Source organism: Hemicordylus capensis, chromosome 6, assembly GCF_027244095.1.
Source record: "Hemicordylus capensis ecotype Gifberg chromosome 6, rHemCap1.1.pri, whole genome shotgun sequence".
NCBI lineage: Eukaryota > Metazoa > Chordata > Lepidosauria > Squamata > Cordylidae > Hemicordylus > Hemicordylus capensis.
In genome coordinates this window covers 131,490,643-131,517,792 of record NC_069662.1, presented here as the reverse complement: position 1 = coordinate 131,517,792, position 27,150 = coordinate 131,490,643, and the positions used below count along the sequence as shown (strand labels likewise).

The window sequence follows — 27,150 nt, the reverse complement described above, 5'->3', positions numbered from 1 at the left end:
GATTCCCATGGATGCTGTGAGGTTTGCTGATTATCACGAGACGTTGCAAAAGTGCTGATAACACCATACTCTAGTCCTGCGTGTGTAAGCAAATGCATACATAGACACATAATCTGTTGCTTTTCTTGAGTCTGGTTGTTTGTGCACTTTTCTGAAAGTTATAACTGCAAAACAAGACAAATGATAAGACAGACAGTGATACGAGACAAATGCCTATAAGAACAGCAAGCTCATAGCTTTGATTGATTGAGGAACAGATGATTTATTGTTGAGGATAAGATAAATTGAATTACAGCATCAGATCAGGAAAAGGGTAAATAAGCATACGTTCAGGTATTTTTTTTAGCTCACAACAGAGAGCATTTCTGGAAGGTGATTGCAAAATGCTCTCATGTGCTATTGCCACATCAGAGTCCTGCAAGCCATTTTACCCCTGTGGAGCCTGTTTTGCTCTCCACATGTTGGAATGCCAGATTAATGGCATTCTGGTTTGCACAGAAGTGCTCCCATCTATATTTAGGAAGATAGAAAGTTGCCCCAAGATACCCACACCAAATTCTGCCTTCTCTTTCTTTGGCAGTTGGCATGGTAAAAGCTTCACTTAAGAGCAACTCACATTCATTTTATTTTTCATTGTTCAGAATATATAACCTGGTCTTCAGCTTGGTATTAGAGAATAAATAGCAAGTAAAACCTTGCTTTACTTCTCAGGGAGTAACCATTTTCCTGGTTATTGTCATCGCCATTTTTAGCTCTGTGTGAGATTGGCCTATGGCACCAAAAATGCCATTTTCCACTGCTAATCACACTCCCATGCCAGGAGCTGGACGTCATGAACAAGTGGAGTAATAGAGCAAAAGCAGGGGAGGCAGGCTCTCTGCTAACAGGAAAAGGAAAGGGTCTTTCCCTGATACCGCTCTGAGGTGTGATTAAACCAGGGAAGGGGAGTGGCGGGGGGGGGGGGCAGGGTGCTGGTCCTGGCAATTGCACTGGAGCTTGAAGGCATTCAGGGCAGGGTTGGTGGTGAGCCAAAATTAGTGCAATCTTGATCGAATTTCCATGCCATGGAATTAAATAAGAAAGTCCCATCTGGAAGCAACGTCACCATTTTTTTAGGGGTTGTCTTAGGCGGGAGTTTTCGAATCATTTAACAGTTGCTCTGTTTCAGAAAACTGTTTCACTTTGATGGGTTGACAGATCCAATTACAATAGCTTTGAGCTACCACTTCTTTATGAAAATGCTGACAGTGCAAGGAGGACATTTAAGATTAACTTTGAAGAACTAGTGGGATTACCAGATAAGGAGAGAGAGAGAGAGAGAGAGAGACCAAAAACTGGATCAAAGCAAAGCTCTAGGTTTGGCAAACTTGAGAAGTGTTGTTGTATTCCCCAGTTCAGTGGCAAATCAATTTCTTGCTTTTCATATCCAACATTGCTTGTCTGAGGGTATTTAGGCTTAATTTTTTGTTGCAACAATTCTGATACTCACTCCAGCATTTGTGAAATGCTGTATTCACAAATAATGTCATTAATTCTCATATATGACAACTTGTTTTGCAACCTTGTCCATTGTCAAGTGAGGTATCCTGATCTGGCCTGTCTTCAATTACTTCTGCACTCCTCTATGTGTATGCTTAATCACATTGTAAACCTGTGGGACAAGTCCCTTGTTATGTTTTATATTTTATAGCACCTTGTTTTTAGGCACTTAAACAAATAATAATAACAATAACTAAAATTTTAGCATTCTGTTTTGATGCTATATGTGTTTGCACCTTGTTGGCGTCTAGGTAAACACTGATATACAATGTTAACAATTCCTACAAAAATGCTCTGTAAGTATACAGAGTTGCATCTAATTACCCCTGCTAACTGGGTAGAGAGGTGCCTTTTAAAGTGGCAGCAGTCTTGTGTTTAGCAGGAGGTGAGCAACTATCCCTGTTCGGCCCAGTATAGCATCTCTCTGATGGCTGTGTGTGTGTTTAGATTATGAGCCCTTTTGGGAAGGGGATGATCTTCTCATTCATTTCGCTACATAAACAGCTTTGAGAAATGTTATTGAAAAGTGGTGTATAAATATGTTTAAAAGTAATAATGGAGGATAAAAGACTCCATTTATCCATTACGACTTCACTAGTAGACTTCACTAGCTATTTGCTCTTCTTCTTAAGTTACATATTAAGGCCGTTCACATAATCAAAAAGAGCCATGCACGCTCTTAATTTTCACTTGTGTAGGAGCAAACAACTAGGTAGGAGGAGGGAGGAGTGACTGTGTGTGAGGCTGTCTGTTTTCTCGTGACTGCTTTTCTTCCTTGGTAAAATGCTGAGTATGAAAACTGGGTAGGACAATGCTACCCTACGTCACACACGATCACCCCCTCCCCCTGCTACGTAGTTGTTTGCTTGTGCACAGGCAAAAATTGGGAGCATGAACAGCTCTGAAACCTGGGTAGGACACTTATCCAACACAGGTTTTGATTGTGTGAACTGCCTTGTGGTGGGTTTGGTGGTGGTTCGCACCAACTGGTGTTGGGCCATGTATGGTTACTGGGGGTAGAACAAAAACATAAACCCAAAACTATGTCTGTGAACCTTTCCCTGTTGCTGTGACACACTTGAGTTTGCTACACATTCTGGGCTGCTTGCTAAAACACTGGGCAGGAGGAGGGTACAGGTTGCCTTGACAGGTATATCACTAGTATTGTTTAGCAGAAATACTGCTTGCTTTGCATGACAAAACTACATCCCTCTGTAACCCTTTTCAGATGAAATGCCAAGCCATTGTTTTGAGAAACTGCTTCCTCCTTGTCAAACAAACTCTGGTTTGACTATGAACCAGGGTTTCAAACCACAGTTTGATCTTGGTTTGCACAAATCATGGTTTGCAGGCTTTACGAACTGTAAAGTCTGCAAACTTCAGACAGAGAGCCAGCATGGTGTAGTGGTTAGAGTGCAGGACTAGGACCGGGGAGACCCGGGTTCAAGTCCCCATTCAGCCCCTCTGAACCTTCCATGCCTGGTTACTAAGGTAACCCCCACACGCTCACGCACTCATTCACTAGCTGCTATATACGTCCCATCACAACTTAGTATTATTTATTATTTATTCGATTTCTATACCGCCCTTCCAAAAAAATGGCTCAGGGCAGTTTACATAGAGAAATAATAAATAAATAAGATGGATCCTTGTCCCCAAAGGGCTCACAATCTAAAAAGAAACATAAGATAGGGCTTAGAAAATAAATAAGGTGGATAGGGCTTAGAAAATAAATAAAAACTTAGAAAATAATGTGCTGATTAATAGGAACCAGTATGGGTTTGTCAAGAACAAGTCATACCAGACTAATCTTATCTCCGTTTTGGATAGAGTTACTAGTTTAGTAGATCATGGGAATGCAGTGGACATAGTCTATTTTGATTTCAGCAAAGCAACTGGCAAAGTTCCCCATAATAAACCTGTTGACAAAATGTTAAAATGTGGGCTAGATGATACAATCTCAGGCGGATTTACAGCTGGCTACAGAACTGTACCCAGTGGGGGGTCATTAATGGCTCCACATCAAAGTGGAAGGAAGTATGGAGTAGAGTGCCACAGGGCTCTGTCCTGAGCTCTGTGCTGTTCATTATCTATATATTTATTTCTCAAAGTCATACCTGTGGCTAATCCCATGTGTGGCAGCTCTCGTGAGAGTTTGTGAGCAGCTGCCCGGATAGCCACAGGGAAGCCACAGGGAAGAAAACAGCGATGGTGGCCGGCGGCAGGCCAGAGGAGGTGGCATCAGGGAGCAAGCATGGTAGCTGGCAGGAGGAAGCAGTGGACCAGCCGCCAGGAAGAGGAGGCACGCTGGCCAGCCAGCCACGGAGAGCAAGCGGTGGGAAGAGGAGGTGGCAGGCCAGCCAGACGCCAGAAGGAGGACACCGGAGAGAGGGTGGGTGGCTGGCCGGCCAGGAAATAAGTGCTGGCGGCAGGCGGGTGAAGAGAGAAAACAGCTTTGACAAACTAGAGGCGAAGATGCTCTGTGCCCAGCCCAGCTAGTTTTTATGAATGCAGTTTCTCAAAATGTTATCATCTTCTCCCTTTCTGCTACACTCCATCTTACCTGAGCCACACTCCTGCTCCTCCTCCTCCATCCTGTTGCTTCCATCCCCCTCACCCCTCTTGGTCGCAGCTGCAGTGTTGCTGGTGCCTATTGGCCAAGCTGCAGCACCCTATCCCCAGAGACTCCCCCCACACTCACTTGAACCCTGCTCCTGTTCCTCCCCACAGGAGCAGCAGCAGTGGTTGACTGGGCCCTTCCTTGCTGCCAGTGCTTCCATGGCCGCTCATTAACCTCAGGCCGCTAACAGGCTTGGGCACATCCCTCAACCTTCCTTCTGTCTCTCTTCCCCTCCCTTCTTTTTCTCTCTTTCTCTCTCCTCCACTCACTCTTCTCCACTCCCCCCTCCCTTCATGCTTTTTTATCTCTCTCCCTCCTTTCCTCCCTCCCTGAGTTAACAGATCTTGTTCATCTTGTTTCACACAGTGGCAGCCTCCTTCTCCTGAAGGGGCTCTTTCCTCCCTCACGACCCTTCTCTTCGCAGACCCCTGCCTGCTATCCTTTTATATATAGAGATTCCTCTCCTCTGCAATCAAGAACATCTTCCAACCAGTAACAGTTGCATTCCAACTGACCTTAACCATCACAGGCTCCTCCTCCTTATCTACATATGGAACCCCCACTGCCCAATCAGGTGCTTCTGCTTGCGAACTCTCTCAAGAGCTGCCACGCACGGGATTAGCAACGGGTACACTTAGGAGAAATAAATATATAGATATTGCCTTCCTGCAGACTTCTAATATCTGGGCCTTAGTTTATTATTGTTTGTCTCCTGAATATTTTAAATGAATGATGCAAATTCTTTAAGAGGGAATGCATAATATATTTCAAACAAATTAAATCAAGTGTCCATGCAATCTCCAGAGTACACAATAAACTTGAAAAGGCTGTTCTCATTAAAATCTCTTAATGCCAACATGAAGTGAAGCAACACAAGCTTCTAATTAGGGGACTGATGTAACCAGCACTCCAGTTTGGGTAGAGATGCAGTTCAGTATAATACAGAAAAAGATTTCCCACCGGGTAACTGCCCACACTGTCAACCCAAATGTTCAAAAGCAAGAATTGGCAGAAACCTCATGAGGCTTCCAGAAACAAAGATTCATCGTTGAAGCCCTTAGGATAGGTGTTCACAAGCTGGAGATCAGAGCACTTGAAAGACTGTGTGCTGTAGGTTTCATGAGGAAAGCCAGCCTCTGTCCCTCAGAGGTCTAGTCAAAATATTGAAAATGTGAACACAACATGTGCTTTAAATTATACTTCTGGTTTTAGCAGTATTTCAAGTAAAGTTCAAATATTTGGATTTATGATTTTGGAGTTGGCCATGCCCGGAGCCAACCTTCCTGCAACAGCTTGGATTCTTTCCCTCTTTTCATTTCACGTGGTGTAAGAGTTATGCCCCTTTTGATAAACTACAACTCAATCAACTGTAGCGGGGAATGATCGGGTTCAGCAACAGCAACATCTGGAGGACCACAGGTTGGTGTCGTAAATCTGTCAGCTCGGCTCACCCAACAGGATTTACAACCTCCTTCAGCACCCCCCCACCCCGTGAGTTAACATAAAGTAGCAGCGGAGCTGCATGAAGGAAAACAAAAAGCTCACAAAGAAAACAGTAAATGAATCAAATCCCCTGAACTGAGCTAGGTACCCCCCTCTAACAATAACTGAGTAATAACTGAGAGAAAACAACAGAGCAAGGAATGGGAAAGAACAAGGACACCAGAGCTAGGAATTAACGGAACAAGAACACAGAGCAGGAAGGAACAGAACAAGGGGCAAACTGGAACTTGGAAAAGTTGAGAATGCAACAATAGAACACAGTCTGCAGTCAGCGAAAGTTGCTAACAGCATCGGTGGAAAACACAGACTGCTTGATATATGGCTCAAGAGAACCAGCAGCCAATCAGGCTTCCCTGAGTCAGCACTTCTGCTTCCTCTCTTGTGATCTCCTGTGCCTGCATGTCTCCCACTGAGCTCTCCTTTTGAGACGTCTTCTCAAAACAGGTGAAATCCCAGGCTCCTCCTGATCAGGCTCCTCCTGATCAGGATTCATGACTGGCAGCTGTTCCGATTCCTCAGCTCCAGAGACTGGTCTCCCTGCCAAATCCTGTTGCTGTGCCTCTGAGCCCTCACTAGCAGGCAAATACCTGAATCAGAAGTCTGCGCCATGACAGTTGGGGACCTTTAGCTTCTATTTTGAGTAGCTGCCACCTTGAAACCACAAATATTCTTTGAAGCACAGAAATACTCCCATCGAGGGTCCCGTAGGGCCCCTCTCATGTGCTGTAAATTTGTTTTGTATTGGACTATAAACAGAAAAGTTATTACAGGGGGACACATGGATGGACAGACACACAGGAGTGTTGATCTCATAAGCTGTGTTCTCTTCAGAAAGTAGGCTAAAAATAACATTTGCTTATGCAATGTGTGTGCAAATTTTAAAGGGTTCATTGTACAGTACTGGGTAGAGGCTTTGAAATATCCAGGTGGGATTAGAGCAAGGGCTGTAGCTCTGTTGTAAAGCCTATATTTTACACGCAGAAGGTCTAAGGTTCAATCTCTGGCATCTTCAAGTAGAGCCAGGAAAGACCACTGTCTGAAATCCTGGAGAGTTGCTTCCAGTTAGAATAGACAGTATTGAGCTAGATGGACCAATGGTCTGACTTGGTATAAAGCAGGTTCATATGTTCACATTATTGCTTGATCCTTTCCATCCTGCTGCTTCTCTGCTTCTATTTGCAACAAAAGAAGCAGTCCCTTTTGAAGTAAACTCACTTGTTCCTCTTCATAGATAATTATGTCAGTGTAATTCCATATAAAGAGCCCTCCCATTTGATCAAACATTAAAGTTTGACTTAAAGTTATGATGCATAGTGGTGGCACTCCGCCCTCTTAACTTCAGTGTGCATGCACAATATGAAGTGGTACCAGCATAAGGGATCTGGTAGCAATCGTATCCCCATCCACCTGGTCTTACTTGTGAATAGGATTGTATTGTAGTAGAAAGAGTTTTTATTAAAGGCAACTCTAATAATCCCTGGGATGGGCAGCCTTAAACTGCATCCACATCTAGAATGAGGCTTAAGTGCTGTCATAAGTAGTGGACCCATGAACTCAAGTTGGTTCCATTATTTTCATGAGGATAGCTGGAGAACCTCATTTTTGGCTTTTGAATTGTGTTCTCTTCTGAATATATTTCTATATTTAATAATCACAGATAGATTTGATATGGGGACAGATCTACCTGTAAAGAACTCATGGTCATGAGTCCTGGGGGTGGGGGGGGAGCTCCTCCATTTTTATAGGAATTATTACAGTGTGTTGGATTGTTTGGCAATCTCCACATTGTTCACAATGTGTTTCATGATTGGCAGATACTATATTAGATGAATTCCAATTAAAAATGTAGTCAAATTCCAAAGAACAGTTCCTGTTTTTTCCACTTGCCAAACTTGTTTCATAGATATTATAAAAAACATGCATTTCCTGAATAAGCCTTTCCTTGCTTCTGTGAGTAATCACTGCTGTTTCTATTCTTCTGCAAGTTGTGCTGTAAAAGGAACATGTTTATTTGTGGGGGGGTTTCCCCATTGTAGTTGTCCTAAATAATTGTTTCCTAAATTCTGCCTCATTACTTGTAAAAATATGTTACGGTTATGCAGAGTTATTTCTTATTACTATTTGTTTGCTGGGAACTATGGGTCAAATCCTAGTTTAAGTTGCACCTGTTGAAATGCACTCAAACCTTGGTTTTTTAAAATAGTATTAGGGTGGCAGCAATCTTAAATTGGCAGAGTGGTTGTATGTTTCAGTTTGTTTGTTTTTTGAAATTGTAATTTCCAAAAGGAGAAGCTCCGGCAAATATTAACTCTGAGGACAAAATTCTGAGCCAGTGAGTGGTGATGAACCCCTTCTTGGTGACCCAAATGGAGACATAGCTAAAGGCACAAACAGCCCCGACCATTTCATGACAGGGACTGTGGAGGTTCCTGTGGAAATGAGCTCAGGTATGAGTTCAGGCACATACTGCACTGTGCAGAGCATTCTATATGCCCCTGCTAGGATAGCCTTTCACCTCAGAATTGTTCAAGGTAAATGACAGAAAATCAATATTTCCAGCCTTTATTTTGCTGGTGGGAATCGTAGCAATCAACTGTGTTCTGCTGTTCAAGAGCTCTGAGAAATGGTTCCCATCTGCTACTTTTGAGATGGGGGAGTTGCTTGTCTGGGGATATTCACCAAAAAAAACCCCATCTGACGGCTCTGCTCCTTACAGAATTTTACATCCTAATCTAGCCTCATAAAGCAGCCCTAGGTAGAAGATGTCTTGCATTCCAATAACCCTAAAGGGTGTGTATTTACCTCTTCTGAGCCCTGTTCACTTGTTATTAACATAGTGGAAGAGACAGTCTGCAAAGATAACCATTGGGCTTGGGGATCTCTGTCCTATTTGAGTATAGCAGTTGTAAATGTAGACAAATGCTCTATCTGTAGAGAGTGGGACGTGTGTAGTTTAAGAGCACATCAGTGCAGAGCTTGCTGGCATACGTGTCTGGGATAGGGGTGTGTAAGAGCTGGCTTGGGTCGAGCCAGCTCGGCTTGAAGGGCTTGGGTCAAGCCTGGTTCGGTTCGAACTAAGCCAGCTCGGATTCCCCTTTGCCATTAAAAGGGGGGGGAGCGGCAGGGGGAACTTCGTAAAAGTAGAGTAGCTGGGAGGGGAGTAAAAAGGTACCTTAGAGTTGCTGGGCCAGTTCGGGCCTCCTGTACAGGCATGGAGGACACTAGAATGGCCTCCATATTATCCATGCAGATAATATCGTTTTCCTGGCTGTCTGGTTTAGTCTGACTCCTTTTGCATCCATAGAGTGTCACAGGTCTGACTCCTTTTTAGTCTGACTCCTTTTGCATCCATAGAGTGTCACAGGAAAAACCATTGTCTGAACGGTTCTAATCTTTGTAGGTGTAGATACATCACGACATCTAAATAGCCTTTCCAATGCCTTCATTGCAACCCGACCAAGTGCTAGTCTGCAGTGTATTTCTTGACTGCTGGATCCTTTACTGTTGATGGTGGATCCTAAAAGGCAGAAGATATTCACCTTCAATGTCTTCATTGAAAATGTAGAATCATTATTAATTCTGAGGCTGGTTGTTGCACCCGTTGTCATCAGTTTAGTCTTCTTTACATTTAGTCATAGTCCCATTTTGGGACATTTTAATTTAAGCCTGAAAAGCAGGTTCATTTTCAAAAAATAAAATAAATATCCAGTTTTTGTCTCTTTCTCCAAATTTTTTTTTCTCTTTCTCCAAATTTTTGTCTCTTTCTCCAAATTTACATCTGTCTCTTTTTAACATTTTTGAGTCCAGTTTCAGAAGAATTTGCTTGACAGTATACATGGATCTAACCAAAACTAAGCTAACTTTGACAATTTGTTCCATCTCCGGAAGACCTAGTGTCTCTCTGCTGCCAGTAATTTTGATTAATTTGGACAAGGCACGAGAGAATGTTGAACTGGAACTCTTTGTTAAATTTGATCTTTCAAAACTGTGTCTGGTTTTCCAGGAATATGATGAACAGAAAATTGGCACTCAAGTTTAAAATACTATTGTTTTTGTGATGAAGAAATAAGAACAAAGTTTTTATAGTGGGACTTAAAGTTAAGAATGGGGGCAGAATAGAATTCAGCTCATATGCAGCTCCCTCCAGAAATAAAATTAATCCTTCCCACATCAGTCCCTCTGATAGTTATATGCAAAGGATTCTAACTTCTGTGGAGCTTCAACAATTTTGAACTGAAGAAAATTTATTAGATTGGTGGGTTTTTCCCACTTCTCCAAATGCTGGTTCTTGTGTATTTAAGGGTGGCAGAGCTTGGCCTTAAAATAGCACCTGCACAGTGAGTGGGAATTGTGGGTGGATAGGAAATACAAGTTCTTCTGTCAGAGACAATGCTCTCTTCCAACCTCTTTCCTGAGAATTAATATTCAGTGAATTCTGCCTTGTACCATGATCAATTGCTGCCTTCTCTGAATTCTCTGAGCATGTGCTTATTTCATAATCCTCAACTGGGAACGATCGGGGATGTATTTAAATCTGTGCTGGCAAGCCATCACAATTGGTTTGTGGCCATGAACATACTGGCTTTCATACTACATGAAGGGATGCAGGTGGCTTAGGCACTGCCCGTGTCCATGCACGTACATAAGCAGCTGCTGTGGGGCTGTGCGACTCCACAGAAAGGGCTGTATGCACTGAGTTCATTCATTCATTCATTTGATTTCTATACCGCCCTTCCAAAAAAATGGCTCAGGGCAGTTTACATAGAGAAAAAATAAATAAATAAGATGGATCCTTGTCCCCAAAGGGCTCACAATCTAAAAAGAAACATAAGATAGACACCAGCAACAATCACTGGAGGTACTGTGCTGGGGGTGGATAGGGCCAATTACTCTCCCCCTGCTAAATAAAGAGTTGCATGTTATGCCACCCATTCTTTCTACTGGGGGTCACGCCACACAGCTCCATGCACAGAGCCCTTACCACTGAGCGCTTCTCTGCTCTGTGGCGCAGCCCCATCAATTATTTACACACATGCAGGGGTACGGACAGTGCTCAAGCAAACCATGTCTCCTTGTGCAGTATGTTAGTAAGCGTAATTTTGTGGCTCCGTTCCATAATTCAGTCAATGCCCCTGCTTGTGGCTGGATATGTATCTCTTTTAACTTTACGTGTATCGCTTTAATCAAGTAAGTAAGTTAGGTGGTTGTTAATTCCTGATAGAGATGTGAGGAATAATCTTTATAAAGAGCATTTAGAAGGCATTATCTAAATGTGTGTGTACACTTTTCTCTGCTTGATCATTTGATCACTGTTGTCAACTTCTTAAATCGCTTGGTCACATTAAATATCCCAAGAAAGTTCAAGCAATTAATACCACTAATGTTACATCTCTACAATTGCTCCTGATTATATGAATGCATTTTCATTATTCTGTTTTAAAGTGGAGCATTATACATTTTCCTCATCCAGTGCTTTCTGTTCAATGTGAATTGTCTAGAGAGAGCAATACAAACATTCTAGCATAAAGGGGGGATAGAAGGAGATAAAATGAAGCTGGTGGTTTTAAAATAAGATGGTTAAATAGAAAGACATGTATACAGTATATTTAACGTAGACAGACATGTTCCATCTTTCCCACACACAATTTGGGAAGTATATGTTCACAGTTTCCCCAGTTTCATTCTCTTTGCAGCCTGTGGTGGAACAGACAGGCAATGAGTCACCTCCTTAGAGCAGGGCTGCACAACTTCAGCCCTCCAGATGTTTTTGGACTACAGATCCCATCATCATCCCCCACTGTGGCTGTGGATGATGGCAGTTGTATTCAGAGGTGCACCTAGGGAAATTTGGATCCTGGACCTAAAGACCTTTGGAGCCCCCACCCACCGCAAATTAAGCATCACCATGCTTGGCTGGGCACCCACCCCACCCAGGACAGACTAAAGAGGATTTGGGGGACCCCAGGGGCTGTGGAGGCCCTGGTCTTCGGCCCCGAAGTCCATGGGTAAGAGTGCATCTGGTTGTAGGCCAACAACAGCTGGAGGGCTGAAGTTGTGCAGCCCTGCCTTAGAGGTTCTCCTTGGATTGGGACAACCATTACTGCATCATGGCCATTTGTGCAGGTATACACTTAACATGTCTGTGGTGCAATATGAGGAAAGTTCCATGAACATGCTGCTCTGCAGACTGGATATGAATACTAGAAGAGTCTCTTTGCACATATGAAGGCCTCCTTGAAGGGACCAAGGGATGGATTGTGCCAAACATTTATCTTTGGAACCACACAGTTGTGAAGATATTCGCCGCCTTTGCTCTTAGAGCTTTACATGCTTCAATTATTATAGGATGGTGATGCAGGCAGATTGTAAAGTCACAATTCTTCCTCCAGCACATAACTCTGATGTGTAGAATCTGCAGTTCAGAATAGCAGGTCGCAATTCTAGAATTCTAAAGATACTAATTTTCTCATGTCCAGAATATGGCGGCTTGGGCTTGGACTTTTCCTACAGCATTGCAGTGGCAGAAGAACTGGGGAATATTCGCTGTGGAGGCGTTCCCATGGCGATTGGAGTGCAAGCTGACATGGCTACTCCTGCCCTTGCAAGGTAATTCCCCTCCCCCGCCACACACACACAAAGAAAAGCCCCAACGCTCTTGGTTTACAACCATTTTAATGTGTAGATCTTCAGGGAAGAATAAAATGTCAAAATCCTTGGAACAGGAAGATAGCAACAGCTTTAAATCTAGCTCCGTGTAGAATTACAGGAACAAGAAGTTTGAGATATGAACCTGCAAACTCATTTAAACATTACATATGTTTTGGTTGACAGAGATATAGGGAAGCAAATCATTTGCTTCAGTTCAGCTCAGTCACTGATGACTTTAGACAAGCAAGAGTTATTTCTCTGTATGGAGAATAATTCTGAGCCTATTTTCTGAAGGGCCATCTGGTTTCAGCCTCGCTGGTTTTTTAAAGTGCAACAAAAACTGCATATAGGCATGCCTTTTAGATTGCAAACCCTCAAGATGTATATAATACTTCTGTGTTCAGTACAGCATCTGAAAGAGTGTTGACATGACTGTAGTAATACTACTAGGGGTGTAGCACCCCACCTGAAAAATATGCTTATGTTGTCCTTGCAAAGATCTTATGTTCTGTTTTTAGAGAATATAGGTGAATGGAACTTGCTGGTACCCAATGTGAAAAGGCAGCCCCTGCGGTATTGTAGAGGTGGGAAGTTGCTCAGTAACCTAGAACAATGTGTGGGCATTTTCACAGCACTGCTTCCATTGGAAACAAGATGCAAGTGCCTGCGTGCTGTGTTAGATCATTGTGCAACTTCCACCTCTGCAACATCACCTTTCACATTGTGCAGCAGTGCTGGTGAGTGTCAAAAGTTTTTAAAGAGGGATATATTATTTTTATATTCAATATTTGTATTTTAATTGTTCATTGTTTTAACTATATTGTAAATGGCTTTATGATTAGTTTAATGAAAAGTGGTATAGAAATGGAAAAATGAAAATAAAGCAGGTGCTCCACAGTGCAGAATGTCAGCCAGTATGCCTGTTTCTTGAGAAAAGAAGCAGGTAGGTCATGCTTTATTTGGGCATGTCCCGATAGCAATCCAGTCTTCATTGCCACCCTGTTGCCACACATGTGAATAGCAACAAACGTTAGAATGGTGTGCGTTGGATTGGGGAGGAGTTGCCGTTCACAGGAAGTAAAGGGTTATGTCTTATAGGAAGTTACATGAATTTGGAAAGCTTTAAATATTGACTTTCCCCCTTGAATATATTTTATATGTGAATGCCCTCACATGTGTAAAATCCAGTGTTGCCAAGAAAACAAATAGTTGTCTGTAATGCAAGAGATTGAGAACCATGAATATGAAGGCATTTTGCCTCTCTTGCCACTTCTGTTCCTTCTCAATTAATAATACTTCACTTTAGTGTATTTAGACAAGGTGGAAATGTTGATTTTTTCTTGATTTATTGCATATCAATCCTTCATTCAAATGGTCATATATCTGATGGCTTTCCACCTAAGAAACTTTTCCAAACAGCATTTTTCCTTTGCCTTACATGCATTAATAGCATACAGGTGCCATACTTCCACATTTAATCACTTCCTCCAGGAGTCTAGCCGATTTATTGTCCTGTGGGGGATACAATGGCAGCTTTATGCAGTGGACTACGGGAAAGAATGCCCCCAAAACAGGTTCCTTTTTATTATTATTTTTAATTCTTCCCTGTGGTTTAAAACAAATCAATGAATAGCTGAAGCATGATTTCTTTTCCCTCACAGTGTGTTGGCTCTTATTTGCAATGTTTTTCAAAAGTGTGGCAATGACAGCCTCAGGGGATATTAATCACATCAATTTACAGGCCACACAAACATCTACATAGAATCCTGCTTTCACACTAGTTGAGGCAGAAAAAGAACTTGAGACCTCATGGGAAAAGACCTGTGACCCACTTCTTTGCCCCAACTGATTGAATCTGGATTTCCACCAGGATTCAGTGGGAGTCTGGGGATTGGGCAACAAAATGGCAGACGGTGCTGGGAAATGCTAAAGGTACACTGAGATGCTGTCTTGAGATTATTATTTTTTATTAGTACTATTATTTGCATACAACCTTTCTTCCATTCTGGAACTCAAGCCAGTATACATAAGATTCTCAAGCAGTCACCTATCCAGTCACTGACCTTCATACACCTGCTTAGTCCACTGTGTCATGTGCCCTCAGACCGGGCCCTGGACCCAGGCATAACAAGCTAATCCTAACACATTTAACCTGTGACTTCTGCTCCAAAGAGTGGCAGAAGCTTTAATGAGCTTGTTTTATATTAGAATGCCATATGCTACAACAGGGAAGGAGTTAAAGCTCATAGAAAGTGATGTAAACTGGGTATACCTCTCTGCTAATTGGGCAAAGAGGCACTTTTTAGAGTGATGGGTCTCCTATATTTAACAGATCAACTGTCCCTACCCAGTTCCAGCATAGCATCCCTCCAGTGGCTGTTGCTGGTATCTACTTTGTATTTCTTTTTTTATTGTGAGCTCTTTTGGGACAGGGAACCATCTTTTTCTATGTAAACCACTTTTAGAATTTTTGTGTGGAAAAGCAGTATATAAATATTCATAATCATAATCAATAATAGCTTTCCGCCTTGCACATATTTTGCATGCAAATGAATACATTAAAGACCTGAACCAGAAACCTTTCTAGGCTCAAAACTATGACCACTTTTTGAGAGCGTTGCTACCAAGGAGAGTCCAGGAGTTTGGCAACCCCTCTAACTCATATGTTAAGCTTCCTTCTCCATTGTTGCACTCCAGCAAATCCTCCCTGAATGGCTTGGTTTTGATTTATGGCTCCCCTGGACCACTGAGATGAGACTAGTGTTCTGGAGAAATGCAGTCAGTGCCGTAGCTGGAAGCTATGGCACTGCGGCCCATAAAGAACACAGTTGATGGCTGTAATGAGTGAGCATTTTGGCAAATCTAGGCAGAAAATAATTGTCCAGAGAGAAGCCCAAATTAACAAATATGTGTCTCATGTATAAGGAAAATGCTAAGGCACCTAACTTTCATTTGTGTTTGCTCTTGTGCCTTGCATTTCTTTAGATTTAAGGGGAATTCCAAAGCTAACTATTTTGTCCTGTCTTTTACCAATTCTAATCAAGTATCAGGGCTGAATCTTTTTGATGCTCCTCCTCTTCAGTCCTAGTTATCAGTTGCTATATATCCTTTGGGAAAAATTGCCACACCACTCGTGTGCCAAGTGAGTGCTTATCTCGGAAGACCTGCCATCTACTTTGAAGTGGGCCATATGATCAGACAGTTAGAATCTGGTCTTGAAAAGTGATGAGCTTCATGTGATTTAATGAAATGCAGAGTATAAAGAACCTACCTGCAGCTGTTCATACTTGAAGTAATCCTTTTTCGGTAACGATATGTCATAAAGTGTCACTCCTAATTAGAAATTTTCCTCCCTTTATAATTTAATTAATTCAGTTGCATGACGTTTCCACACAGCTTCTTTCCCCCCTGTGAGGTGTGAAAAGAAGAATGAGTGCTATCAACTTTTTTTTCCACCCCCTCCATATTAAGGGAATGGCGCGTCAGCCCCATTAAATCAGCATGAAGTGCATGCATTAGGCATGTTTTTATTCCATGCGGCAAGGATCCCATCTGTCAGGAAAGCAAATTGATTGCTCTTTTAGAGGTATTAAGAAAGCATTTTCCTTGGGCATTTATATGTAGGAATAAAAGATTGAGTCTACTAAATATAATCATGTTTGGTTCCTTTAGTGACTGTCCCCTCCAGTCTTTAACTCCGTTTAAGGCAATCAACAGGATTGTATGACATGTTAGATTTAGCGTTAACGTTTGTGTATGTGGAATGTTGTGAATGAAATGTGGTGAGAGTGCTTCCTGGCCTTCACCACCTTTATAAATCTTAGCACTGTCTCACCCTTAGGATTGGTGAGATGTCAGTGGGCATTTTTAAAATCAGAGGTTTGGACTGCAGACATGTTGGACTAGAGCCAAGCATTTCATAAATATGAGACTGGCTTCATGATTGGTTGTCATGGGAAATGCATATCCTTCTTGACCGCCTTCAGTCAGCTTTCATCTGAAATTTTAACATGCTCGAACTTCTGTACATTTCCAAGAGCTGCTTCATATACATTTGTTGTACTTGTGAACACCAAATTTGGTATAAAATGCACTCAAATGTCATAAGGTTGCACCTAAAGCTTTCACAGTCAGCAGGCAAAAGCTGGGCTGAATTTCTTTCTCTGATGTGCTGATTTCTATTTGTGGACGATTTTGCTTTGTTTTTTACATGGAGGAACATTCAAACGTGGTCTCCTTCTCTTGTAGTCCAAAATATCCATTCTCAGCATTCTCCTTCTACATTCTGCATTTGCATTTGAATGGGAGACTTTATGTGAGCACTGTAAGATACAGGTGAAACTCGAAAAATTAGAATATCATGCAAAAGTTCATTAATTTCAGTAATGCAAATTAAAAGGTGAAACTGATATATGAGATAGACGCATTACATGCAAAGTGAGATAAGTCAAGCCTTAATTTGTTATAATTGTGATGATCATGGCGTACAGCTCATGAGAACCCCAAATCCACAATCTCAGAAAATTAGAATATTACATGAAACCAATAAAACAAGGCCTGTAAATAGAACAATATCGGACCTCTGAAAAGTATAAGCATGCATATGTATTCAGTACTTGGTTTGGGCCCCTTTTGCAGCAATTACTGCCTCAATGCGGCGTGGCATGGATGCTATCAGCCTGTGGCACTGATGAGGTGTTATGGAAGACCAGGATGCTTCAATAGCGGCCTTCAGCTCTTCTGCATTGTTTGGTCTCATGTCTCTCATCCTTCTCTTGGCAATGCCCCATAGATTCTCTATGGGGTTCAGGTCAGGCGAGTTTGCTGGCCAATCAAGCACAGTAATCCCATGGTCATTGAACCAGGTTTTGGTACTTTTGGCAGTGTGGGCAGGTGCCAAGTCCTGCTGGAAAATGAAGTCAGCATCCCCATACAGCTCGTCTGCGGAAGGAAGCATGAAGTGCTCCAAAATCTCCTGATAGACGGCTGCGTTGACCCTGGACTTAATGAAGCACAGCGGACCAACACCAGCAGATGACATGGCTCCCCAAATCAACACAGACTGTGGAAACTTCACACTGGACTTCAAGCATCTTGCATTGTGTGCCTCTCCATTCTTCCTCCAGACTCTGGGTCCTTGGTTTCCAAATGAGATGCAAAAGTTGCTCTCATCAGAAAAGAGGACTTTGGACCACTGAGCAACAGACCAGTTCTTTTTTTCTTGAGCCCAGGTAAGATGCTTCTGATGTTGTTTGTTGTTCAGGAGCGGCTTGACAAGAGGAATACGACATTTGAAGCCCATGTCCAGGATCCGTCTGTGTGTGGTGGCTCTTGATGCACTAACTCCAGCCTCAGTCCACTCCTTGTGAAAGTCCCCAACACTTTTGAATGGCCTTTTCCTGACAATCCTCTCCAGGCTGCGGTCATCCCTGCTGCTTGTGCACCTTTTTCTTCCACACTTTCCCCTTCCACATAACTTTCTATTAATGTGCTTTGATACAGCACTTTGGGAACATCCAACTTCTTTTGCAATTACCTTTTGAGGCTTTCCCTCCTTATGGAGGGTGTCAATGATGGTTTTCTGCACAACTGTCAAGTCAGCAGTCTTTCCCATGATTGTGATTCCTAATGAACCAGACTGAGAGACCATTTAAAGGCTCAGGAACCCTTTGCAGGTGTTATGGATTGATTAGCTGATTGGAGTGGGACCCCTGGAGCCTAGACTGTTGAACCTTTTCACAGTATTCTAATTTTCTTGGATTGTGGATTTGGGGTTCTCATGAGCTGTATGCCATGATCATCACAATTATAACAAATTAAGGCTTGACTTATCTCGCTTTGCATGTAATGTGTCTATCTCATATATCAGTTTCACCTTTTAATTTGCATTACTGAAATTAATGACCTTTTGCACGATATTCTAATTTTTCGAGTTTCACCTGTATTCCTCTTAGCCTTGGGAAGAGTACCCACATGCTGGCATGCAGGAGGTTCCAGGTTCCCTCCCTGGCATCTCCAAGATAGGGCTGAGAGAGATTCCTGCCTGCAACCTTGGAGAAGCCACTGCTAGGCTATGTAGACAATACTGAGCTAGCTTCCTATGTTCTTATGCTGTATTCATAAGATATTATCAAACAGAATTGCAAGACAATTGATCAAATGAGCAACAGCAGGTCTCCAGTGTCTGCCTCACCAACCATCCCTTTATTTTATCTCCTCTCCTCTCCTCTCCTCTCATCTCATCTCATCTTATTTTATTTCTATACCGCCCTTCCAAAAATGGCTCAGAGCGGTTTACACAGAGAAATAACAAACAAATAAGATGGATCCCTGTCCCCAAAGGGCTCACAATCTAAAAAGAAACATAAGATAGACACCAGCAACAGTCACTGGAGGTACTGTGCTGGGGGTAGATAGGGCCAGTTACTCTCTCCCTGCTAAATAAAGAGAATCAGCATGTTAAAAGGTGCCTCTTTGCCAAGTTAGGAGGCCAATGGCAGCACTGTCTTCTTTTACCCGTGTAAACCCATCCTAACTTAATGTAGCCTCCTTTCTGGGGCAGTCTGAGACATTTTGCTGCTGGAGGTGAAGGACAATATGATGCCTTTGACCTCCATCTGCAGGCAGGTACTTGGCATTCTCAGTCTGGTTATTGAGGCAGCATCCTACGAGCACTCCTAGACCATTCCACTAAGCCTGGTAGTGGTGGGTGTTCTTGGCTCACTTTGGTGGGGGGAAAGAGGGGAAAGGAGAGGCGTGGCCTTGTGGGACAAGCAGGGGGAAATGAACAGCATGCTGCCATGGAAGGGTGGTGGCAGCAAACAACAGGGAGGGCCATACTTGTGATGGTGGTGGTGGGCTGGCAATTGCCCTGGCACCCACATCTGAAGCACCTGCTTCACCATGCCTCCTGGAAGGACACAGGGACATAGGAAGCAGCCTTCTACCAAGTCAGACCATTGGCCTACCTAACTCAGTATTGTCTACGCAGACTGGCAACGGCTTCTCCAAGGTTTCAGGCAGGAGTCTCTCTCAGCCCCACCTTGGAGATGCCAGGGAGAGAACTTGAAACCTCCTGCATACAAGCATGCAGGTGCTCTTCCCAGAGCAGTCCCATCCCCTAAGGGGGAATATCTTACAGTGCTCACACATGTAGTCTCCCATTCAAATGCAAACCAGGGAGGATCCTGCTTAGCAAATGGGACAAGACATGTTTACTACCACAAGACCAGCTGTCTTTCCTTCTTTGAGATGATGCCTTTCAGCTACAGTCCTCAAAACAGATAGAAGAGTCGGTGGTTTGTAGGCTGCAGCCTTTTCTAATACTTCTGAACGGCATAACTTTGACACTGCTACTGAATTGTTGCTGGATGGGATGATATAGGTTGTATGGCTAGAAATGTTTGCATGCTGTGTGATCTGCAGGAAACATATTTGCTTAATAAGCAGTATGGTTTCCCAGAACTGTTCTCTGGAAACCATCTGAGAACAATATAAGCTTCCTCTCACGGCTCTATAAAACCCCAGACACTTACTAATTCTTGGCTGGAGTGGGACCCTTATGCCTAAAACAAACTGCCAAATATAAAACCGCCTTAGAAGAGGCCTGCTCAGCTTGTGACTCATGGGAGTGCAGCCCAGCAGCCATAAAGGCTCAACCACTAGGGATCAAGGCCATTTTTTTTTGTTAGTTTGCTTTTTTTTTTGTCTGCCTGGGACTGCAAAAGCAGTGGGGCGGGGGAGGTCCATCATCAAGTATCTGGTAGGTTTGTCGATGGTGAGTCTCCTGCCTTAGAAATGGTTGCCACTTGTCTTACTCTCTTCATAATCCAATTGCCAGTGTTGTTTTTCTGTTGTTTCTATTGCTTTTCTCTCATTTGAAGTAGTAGAGAGGTAGATTATATGACATGTACTTGTTGCATATATCTTTTCAAAATGCAAATACAAGCCATAAGCCTCCCCCCTCTCCCCCACCCCCAAACAGGAAGGAATCTTCAAAAATCATCCGTAGTATTGCTAATTTTTACTTTGCAGATTTGGGTCTGATGAGCTGAAACAACAGTTCCTTGCCCCGACTATAGCTGGGGATGTAGTGGCCTGCTTAGGAGTCAGCGAGCCTGGGGCAGGCTCAGATGTTGCGAGTAAGTAATCCTAAGCATAATTATTTACACACAGAGCGTTGCATCCTAAGCTTTCCCTCCTGTGGACCGAGGAAACTTTAGGATACGACCCATAATCTGTTGCTTGCTTTATTATGTTTGCTCAGCCCTTTGTCCAAGGAGCTCAAAGTAGTATATGTGATTTCCCCTCCCACTATTACCCTTTTGTTCAGCCCACAAATACGTGAAATAATAAACAAGTAAGCGTGTTTAGAGTGTATTTTGGTCACAGCTCAGTAATCTACATAAATCTGCAGACACTTAAGGTTTGAAATAAGGACTTGCAGCACATAGTAGCACCATCATTATGATATTATTTGTTTTTAGGTGGATTAATAGCATGATCCCTAACCCATCTGCAACACTTCTCACCCCCACCCGGCATAGGAAGGCAAACTCCAGACACACCTAGGAGCAGAGATACTGAATGGCCTAGCAACCCAACAACAACCCTAGATAGTAAAGAACAATTGCAGTGGATCCTAGCCAGACCCACACACAGCTGTGGGTAACATATAGGTAGGCTTGTAGAGACTGTTCCCTATAACAAAGATTCCCAGATGTTGTTGATTACAACTCCCATAATCTGCAGCCAAAGGTCACTGCAGCCGTTGATTATGTGAATTATGGTCAACAACATCCCTGTTACAGGGAACACTGCTTGTAGCTCTTGGCTGAAAGCTCTCAAGACTGTCCTGATCAAGTGCATCAGTTTCAGCAGCTGTCACTGGGCCCTATAGTATCCTCAGCTCTCAGGTATACCTGGAGTTTGCCAAGGCTTAACTGTTTGTACTGGCAGTGGAAGAGGCTGCCTAGGCACAGTGCAGCAAAGCTGTGAACTGTGTCTTCAATGGGCAGAATCTGGAACAAATAATGACACTGTAAGCTGTCATTAAAAAGCCTTTTTCTAAGGTACTCTTAAGAAAGAAGGGCCAAATGTTTTGCTTGCTTCTGGAAGGCAACTCACACCAAAGAGTAGCAGTGCACTACATTGCCAGCGACAAGACAAATGTGAATACCTCTGCAATGAAAAACATCATGATTCATTTCCCTTTGAATTCACAAGTATCAATGAGTATTGTTCAGAAGTCTTAAAAAAAAAAAATTTTAGACTTCCCCCCCACTCTATCCACGTATGGCTTTGAATCCTTCTGGTAATGGAGCATGCTTATGAAACTGTGTCCTGTTTTTTATGCAGATACTTTTATTATTTGTGCACTAGTGAAGTATCTGAGGCTCTTCTCTCTGCACTGTTTAGGAGTCGGTGGCAAAGCAGTGAGCTTGGCCTTCTGTGTCCTATGGCAAAGCTAACAAGAGAAAAAGATACAGCCTTGTGTTTGCAATATCCCTGTGTTTTAATGGAGTCGTAGTTGAAAGCTTCAAATATATGTTTGGCCAGGAAGAAAGAGCTGGGCGGAGATGATAAGGGTGGAGCTCCTGTTTTGGGCATGCCATCGCAAGTTCAATCTGCATCTCCAGTGAAAGGACCAGGTAGAAGGTGTTAGGAAAAACCTCAGCCTCAGCCATAGAGAGTCACTACAAATCAGAGTCAGCAATAGTGAGCTAGAAAGTCCAACGGTCTGACTCGGTATAAGGCACCTTCTGAGGTTTGTGTGTTCACAAAATTTTGAACATGTGAGCCAAAGCCTCACGTGCTTAGGGGCTTTCCCTTCTTTTCTTGTATGAACGGAAATGAGAATTTCCAATGGGCGCACTATGCTGCTCATAGAAGAGAACAGAGAAGCCACAGTGTGAACAGAGCTCTGTCCATGGACCAAAGCCACCAGATTGTAGCCTCTGTCTCTGTGTTACAATATTAAATGATTGATTTTTCAGTGTCACCAGAATTTTCAGATTTCTTGCTCCACCTTTTTGTTTCTGAATAGGTATCAAGACAAAGGCCATAAGGAAAGGGGGCGACTATGTCATAAATGGTGGCAAAATGTGGATTACTTCTGGGTGTCAGGCTGATTGGATGTGTCTGCTAGCAAACACGAGTGACGGGCCACCTCACAGAAACAAATCTCTTATATGTCTGCCCATGAAGTTACCTGGTAATAAAGCTAGTTCTTTATGAGTGCTCTATAGAAGGATAATTCCTTTTTGAAAAACCACAGTAGTACCTAAGATCAAAGGGCTGGGAAAAACATCTGATCTAACCCATGGCAGGAATGTCCTGTATCTTCAGAGTAAAAAAAAATTCCTTAAAATGGCATTCTCTGTTAAAATGACCAAGCAAATATGCCCTTACATCTGAGAAAGGTTAGAATAGAAACCTGTGCAGAATAGAAAAGGGTTTGGGACTGTGCAGAATGAAACACAGGGACAAAAGGAAACTAAATATTTTATGGACAGCTTCTAGTTTCTCTTCACCATGACTGACATCCAGTCTAGCACATAACTAGTACAATGAATAAAGATGCACATATGCAAGAAGGTTGAGTAGCTGAGCGGATGTTCAAAGCTGCACAGTCTCTTGCAGTCTCAGTCCGTTTGTGAAGCAAGGATAGCAGATAACTTTGCATCATTCCCTGAAATGCATGTGGACTGACAAAGAGCTTTCTTGGCAGGGGGCACACCACAGATTGTCCAAGAGCACTCTGTTGCATGGGTGCAATGCTAGTCTGGAACCTGGTCCTGACTTAGTTACATAAGAACAGCCCTGCTGGATCAGGCCCAAGGCCCATCTAGTCCAGCATCCTGTTTCACACAGTGGCCCACCAGATGCCACTGGAAACCTACAGGCAGGAGTTGAGGGCATGCCCTCTCTCCTGATGTTACTCCCCTGCAACTGGTATTCAGAGGCTTCCTGCCTTTGAGGCTTGAGGTGGCCTATAGCCCTCAGAGTGGTAGCCATTGATAGACCTCTCCTTCATGAAGTTGTCCAAACCCCTCTTAAAGCCATCCAGGTTGTTGGCTGTCACCACATCTTGTGGTGGAGAATTCCACAAGTTGATTTATGCGTTGTGTGAAAAAGTACCTCCATTGCTGGTCATAAATTTCCTGGCAATCAATTTTTCCTGGTTCTAGTGTTATGTGAGAAGGAGAAGAATTTATCTCTATCCACTTTCTCCACACTGTGCATGATTTTATAGACGTTTATCATGTCTCCCTGCAGTCGTCTTTTTTCTAAACTAAATAGCCCCAGGTGTTGTAGCCTTGCCTCATAAGGAAGGTGCTCTAGGCCCCTGATCATCTTGGTTGTCCTCTTCTGTACCTTTTCCAGTTCTACTATGTCCTTTTTTAGATGTGACCAGAATTGTACGCAGTACTCCAGGTGTGGCCGCACCATAGTTTTGTATAAGGGCATTATAATATTAGCCATTTCATTTTCAATCTCCTTCCTAATGATCCCTAGTATGAAATTGGCCTTTTTCATCACTGCCGTGCATTGAGTCGACACTTTCAACGAGCTGTCCACCACAAGATCCCTCTCCTGGTCAGTCACCGACAGCTCAGATCCCATCAGCGTATACTTGAAGTTGGGGTTTTTCACCCCAATGTGCGTCACTTTACACTTGCCAACATTGAAGCACATTTGCCATTTTGACATCCACTCACCCATTTTGGAGAGATCCTTTTAGAGCTCCTCACAATCTGTTTTGGATTTCACTACCTGAAAGAGTTTGGTATCATCTGCAAATCTGGCCACCTCGCTGCTTACTCCTGCTTCTAGATCTTTTATGTATAAATTAAATGATGTTAAACTAGCTAGTGCAACATCTTTGCACCATTGCAGCATTGACTGGATGTCAGGCACTGTGAATATATTAAGTATCAGAAATCTCTCTCTCTTTGTGTTTGCAGTCCACTGATAAGTTAAGGAACTGCCAAAGATAAATATTAATACTCGGAACAACATCATTTTGAAACATCCAAACAAAACTAAACAATAGTGCTATCAATGTTGTCAGACTTGGAAGATATCCACCAAAGCTGTGACTGGGCTTCTTTTTCTTTTTTTCTTTCAAAAAATATACTACTAGATCTTGCAAAATGCATGAAATGATGGTTTTATCTTCACAGGAGACCTGGAAATATAGTGAAAAACAACTGTGACAAGAGTTTGTCTTTCCAAAATACAGTTAAACTCAGGGTCAGATAAAAGAACATAAAGTCCCAACATATTCATGGAATTGGAAGAGATTATGGAAATCACCTAGGCCATGGTAGGAAGCATATGGTCTGAAGGCTGTACCTGGCCTACAAGGGTTTTTCTCCAGGAAAAACATGTTCTCCTTTTTTTCTTGGAAAAATGGGCTTGCAAGATGGTCATCACTTAGCAAGCGTATAAATCAGTGAGTAAAACAGGATGCTGGACTAGATAGACCTTTGACCTGATCCAGAAAGGCTGTTCTTATGTTATTTTCTGAAGTTGTTTGGTCTAGGGGAGAATCTGGGTAAACCAAATACAGCCTGTGAATCTTCTGCTGCCTTGACAGCTTTGCTTAGACCAATCCTAGTGGTTCCTAGAACATGTTTGCCACACATTGTCCTAAGAGGGGACTGGGAATGATAGGTTTATTTGTTATTTTATTCCCACCCCCTTAATGTCACTATAATTTTTTCTTTGAAAATGTTGTAACCGCTGCCACCATAAAATCATTTCAAGCCTCCATTTTCCGTTTGTCTTTTTATGCTGGTCAGTGTGGCTTCACAAAACGGGAGGAGAACAGAATCACTCAAACCAGATTTTCACAAATAAAATAAGAAGGAACTTTATTTTTCCCCCTTTGTGTTAGATTATAAAAGGTTTGATTGTCACTACTGTCACTAGGGTTCTTAACTTGCATCAGTTACTAGGTTAACTAAACTCTACACACCTCTCAGGTATTTTGACAACCATTTAACCAGTTCTTTTCCTTAACAAAATCTTTCTGAAAGGCTTACTTATTTTTTTCCTTCAACATACTTCACATCACAACTTTACCTTTTAAGGTCCACGGCAGGCACCTTTTATATATAGCCAGCCCTCCCACATCTGGCAGTATGTATGTATGTATTTAGTAGTAGTAGTAGAGTATCTGAGCCTTCCCTTCTGGGACCAACCCTCACTAGACCATAGCTCCAACTGCTTCCTCCAACTGCCTCAATGTTTTGTTTTTTAAAAAGACTGACAGCTGCTCATCAAAGTTCTGAGCACACCTGCAGAGAAGTGCAGAGCATCCTCCCTTTAAATGCCTAATCATCACACATGTCCACAGATACTCCTGACAGACATCCATTTAAAGAATCTCATTGAAAGGGATTCCATACTCTCTTAAAGTTTTCCTACACAGAGAGTTTTTAATGGAATAAATGAACAGGGTTGCCCATTTAATGTGCACAGATATGCTTTCCAGGACTGGATACACAGTGACCTGGGTCAGATGTAACATTAAAGCATAGTTTAGCATTGCAAGAAGGTGCTATGGCATGTTCTGGGCTTCAGGATTCCCCCATCTTCCTATGCTTCTATTCATTATTTGTTACAAACTGCAGTTTTCCAATTTGTCCAGGTCAAATCCTGGTTTGATATTCTGGTTTTGATATTCTGATATTCAAATCCTGGTTTGATATTCTGATTTGTGAAGTGAGGCGCTTCACACCAAAAGGAGGTCTGCAGGGATTGTGGGTTTCTCCAACCCTTCCCGACAGACAATCTCTTACCCTTCCCTGGGTGGGTGGATCACCCACCAAGATGAGCAGCAGCGCGGTGCATTACTAGGAGCCCCCCCCCCCCGACTGTGTCCACTGTGGCTACAAGCAGCCATGACAGACACACAATCACTTAGCCCGATCTTTGGGCGTGCTTGTGCCCAAAACCTGGGTTAAATGGCGGGCTTCTTAAAAGGGGCCACTGCCGGGAGCCACATGGCTCCCAGCAGTTCTCATGTACAGCGAAAACCAGACTGGGCTTCCTAGTCCGGTTTCCATTGCTTGTGAGAATAGTTGTACAAACCACAGTTTCCCATATTCTGTTAAGATGGGCATCCGTGATTTGTTTCAAACCATGAATGGAAGCATCTAATTTCTAAATGCACATGAGTAGTGTTTAATCGTGATGTAGTGTTGCATATGAACCAAGCCTATATTTTGTCCCTGATAAGATGCGACTCTTTCTCAGATAGTGCATTCCTTGCAATTCCTTGATTGGAGTGTCTCCCCATCCGTACTCAAATGCTACACCGCCTGCCATTTCTGAAATATATACTTTTAATTTTAATAGATTTATTATAGGCAATTGTCGCATTCATCAGGTTTTTTTTTAACCTTGGGAAAGAAGCCAACAAACATCTTGTGCATCATCACTCTTTTTTTATTCTTCCTCTCTTTTGCATTGGAATAGCATACCCTGGCTACGTCACTCTGTTAGCAATTATTTGCACAAAACCTATTGAGTTCATCAGGACTTAAGTTATGTATAAGCAGGACATAGGATTTTACCAACTTCTTCAAAAATTGCCAGTAATCTTGAATTATATTTTCCTTGCATTATTCCTCTAGGAAAAATCTTACTTTTCTGACCCTATGATCCTTTGAAGTCTTGTGCCTAATTTTGCTAATCCAAGAGCTGAATTCATCCAGGAGGACTTCTAATCATTGCTGTCTAACAGAGAAACAAGTTGGAGTAGGCTCTACAAAATGAAGAAATGTTCTCTACATTATTTATACGTATGAGCATTTGGAGGATCTTCTTTT

The 27,150-nt window shown here is 42.6% G+C and overlaps 1 protein-coding gene and 1 long non-coding RNA gene across 2 annotated transcripts in view; one reads left to right on the top strand and one right to left on the bottom strand.

Moving 5' to 3' along the window:
• Nucleotides 1-27,150, top strand: part of LOC128331959 (probable acyl-CoA dehydrogenase 6) — a 72,432-nt gene that overhangs the window by 26,809 nt on the left and 18,473 nt on the right. The window contains exons 3-5 of the mRNA XM_053266074.1: nucleotides 12,139-12,268; nucleotides 20,345-20,451; nucleotides 22,356-22,523. Of these exons, the coding sequence (XP_053122049.1) occupies nucleotides 12,139-12,268; nucleotides 20,345-20,451; nucleotides 22,356-22,523 (405 nt within the window). The remainder of the gene's footprint in view (nucleotides 1-12,138; nucleotides 12,269-20,344; nucleotides 20,452-22,355; nucleotides 22,524-27,150) is intronic.
• On the bottom strand, nucleotides 13,494-25,552 carry LOC128331960 (uncharacterized). The gene is made up of 3 exons (XR_008310490.1): nucleotides 25,400-25,552; nucleotides 15,582-15,718; nucleotides 13,494-13,822 (listed from the first exon to the last, which is right to left on the bottom strand). It is a non-coding gene; the product is annotated as an uncharacterized LOC128331960 (long non-coding RNA).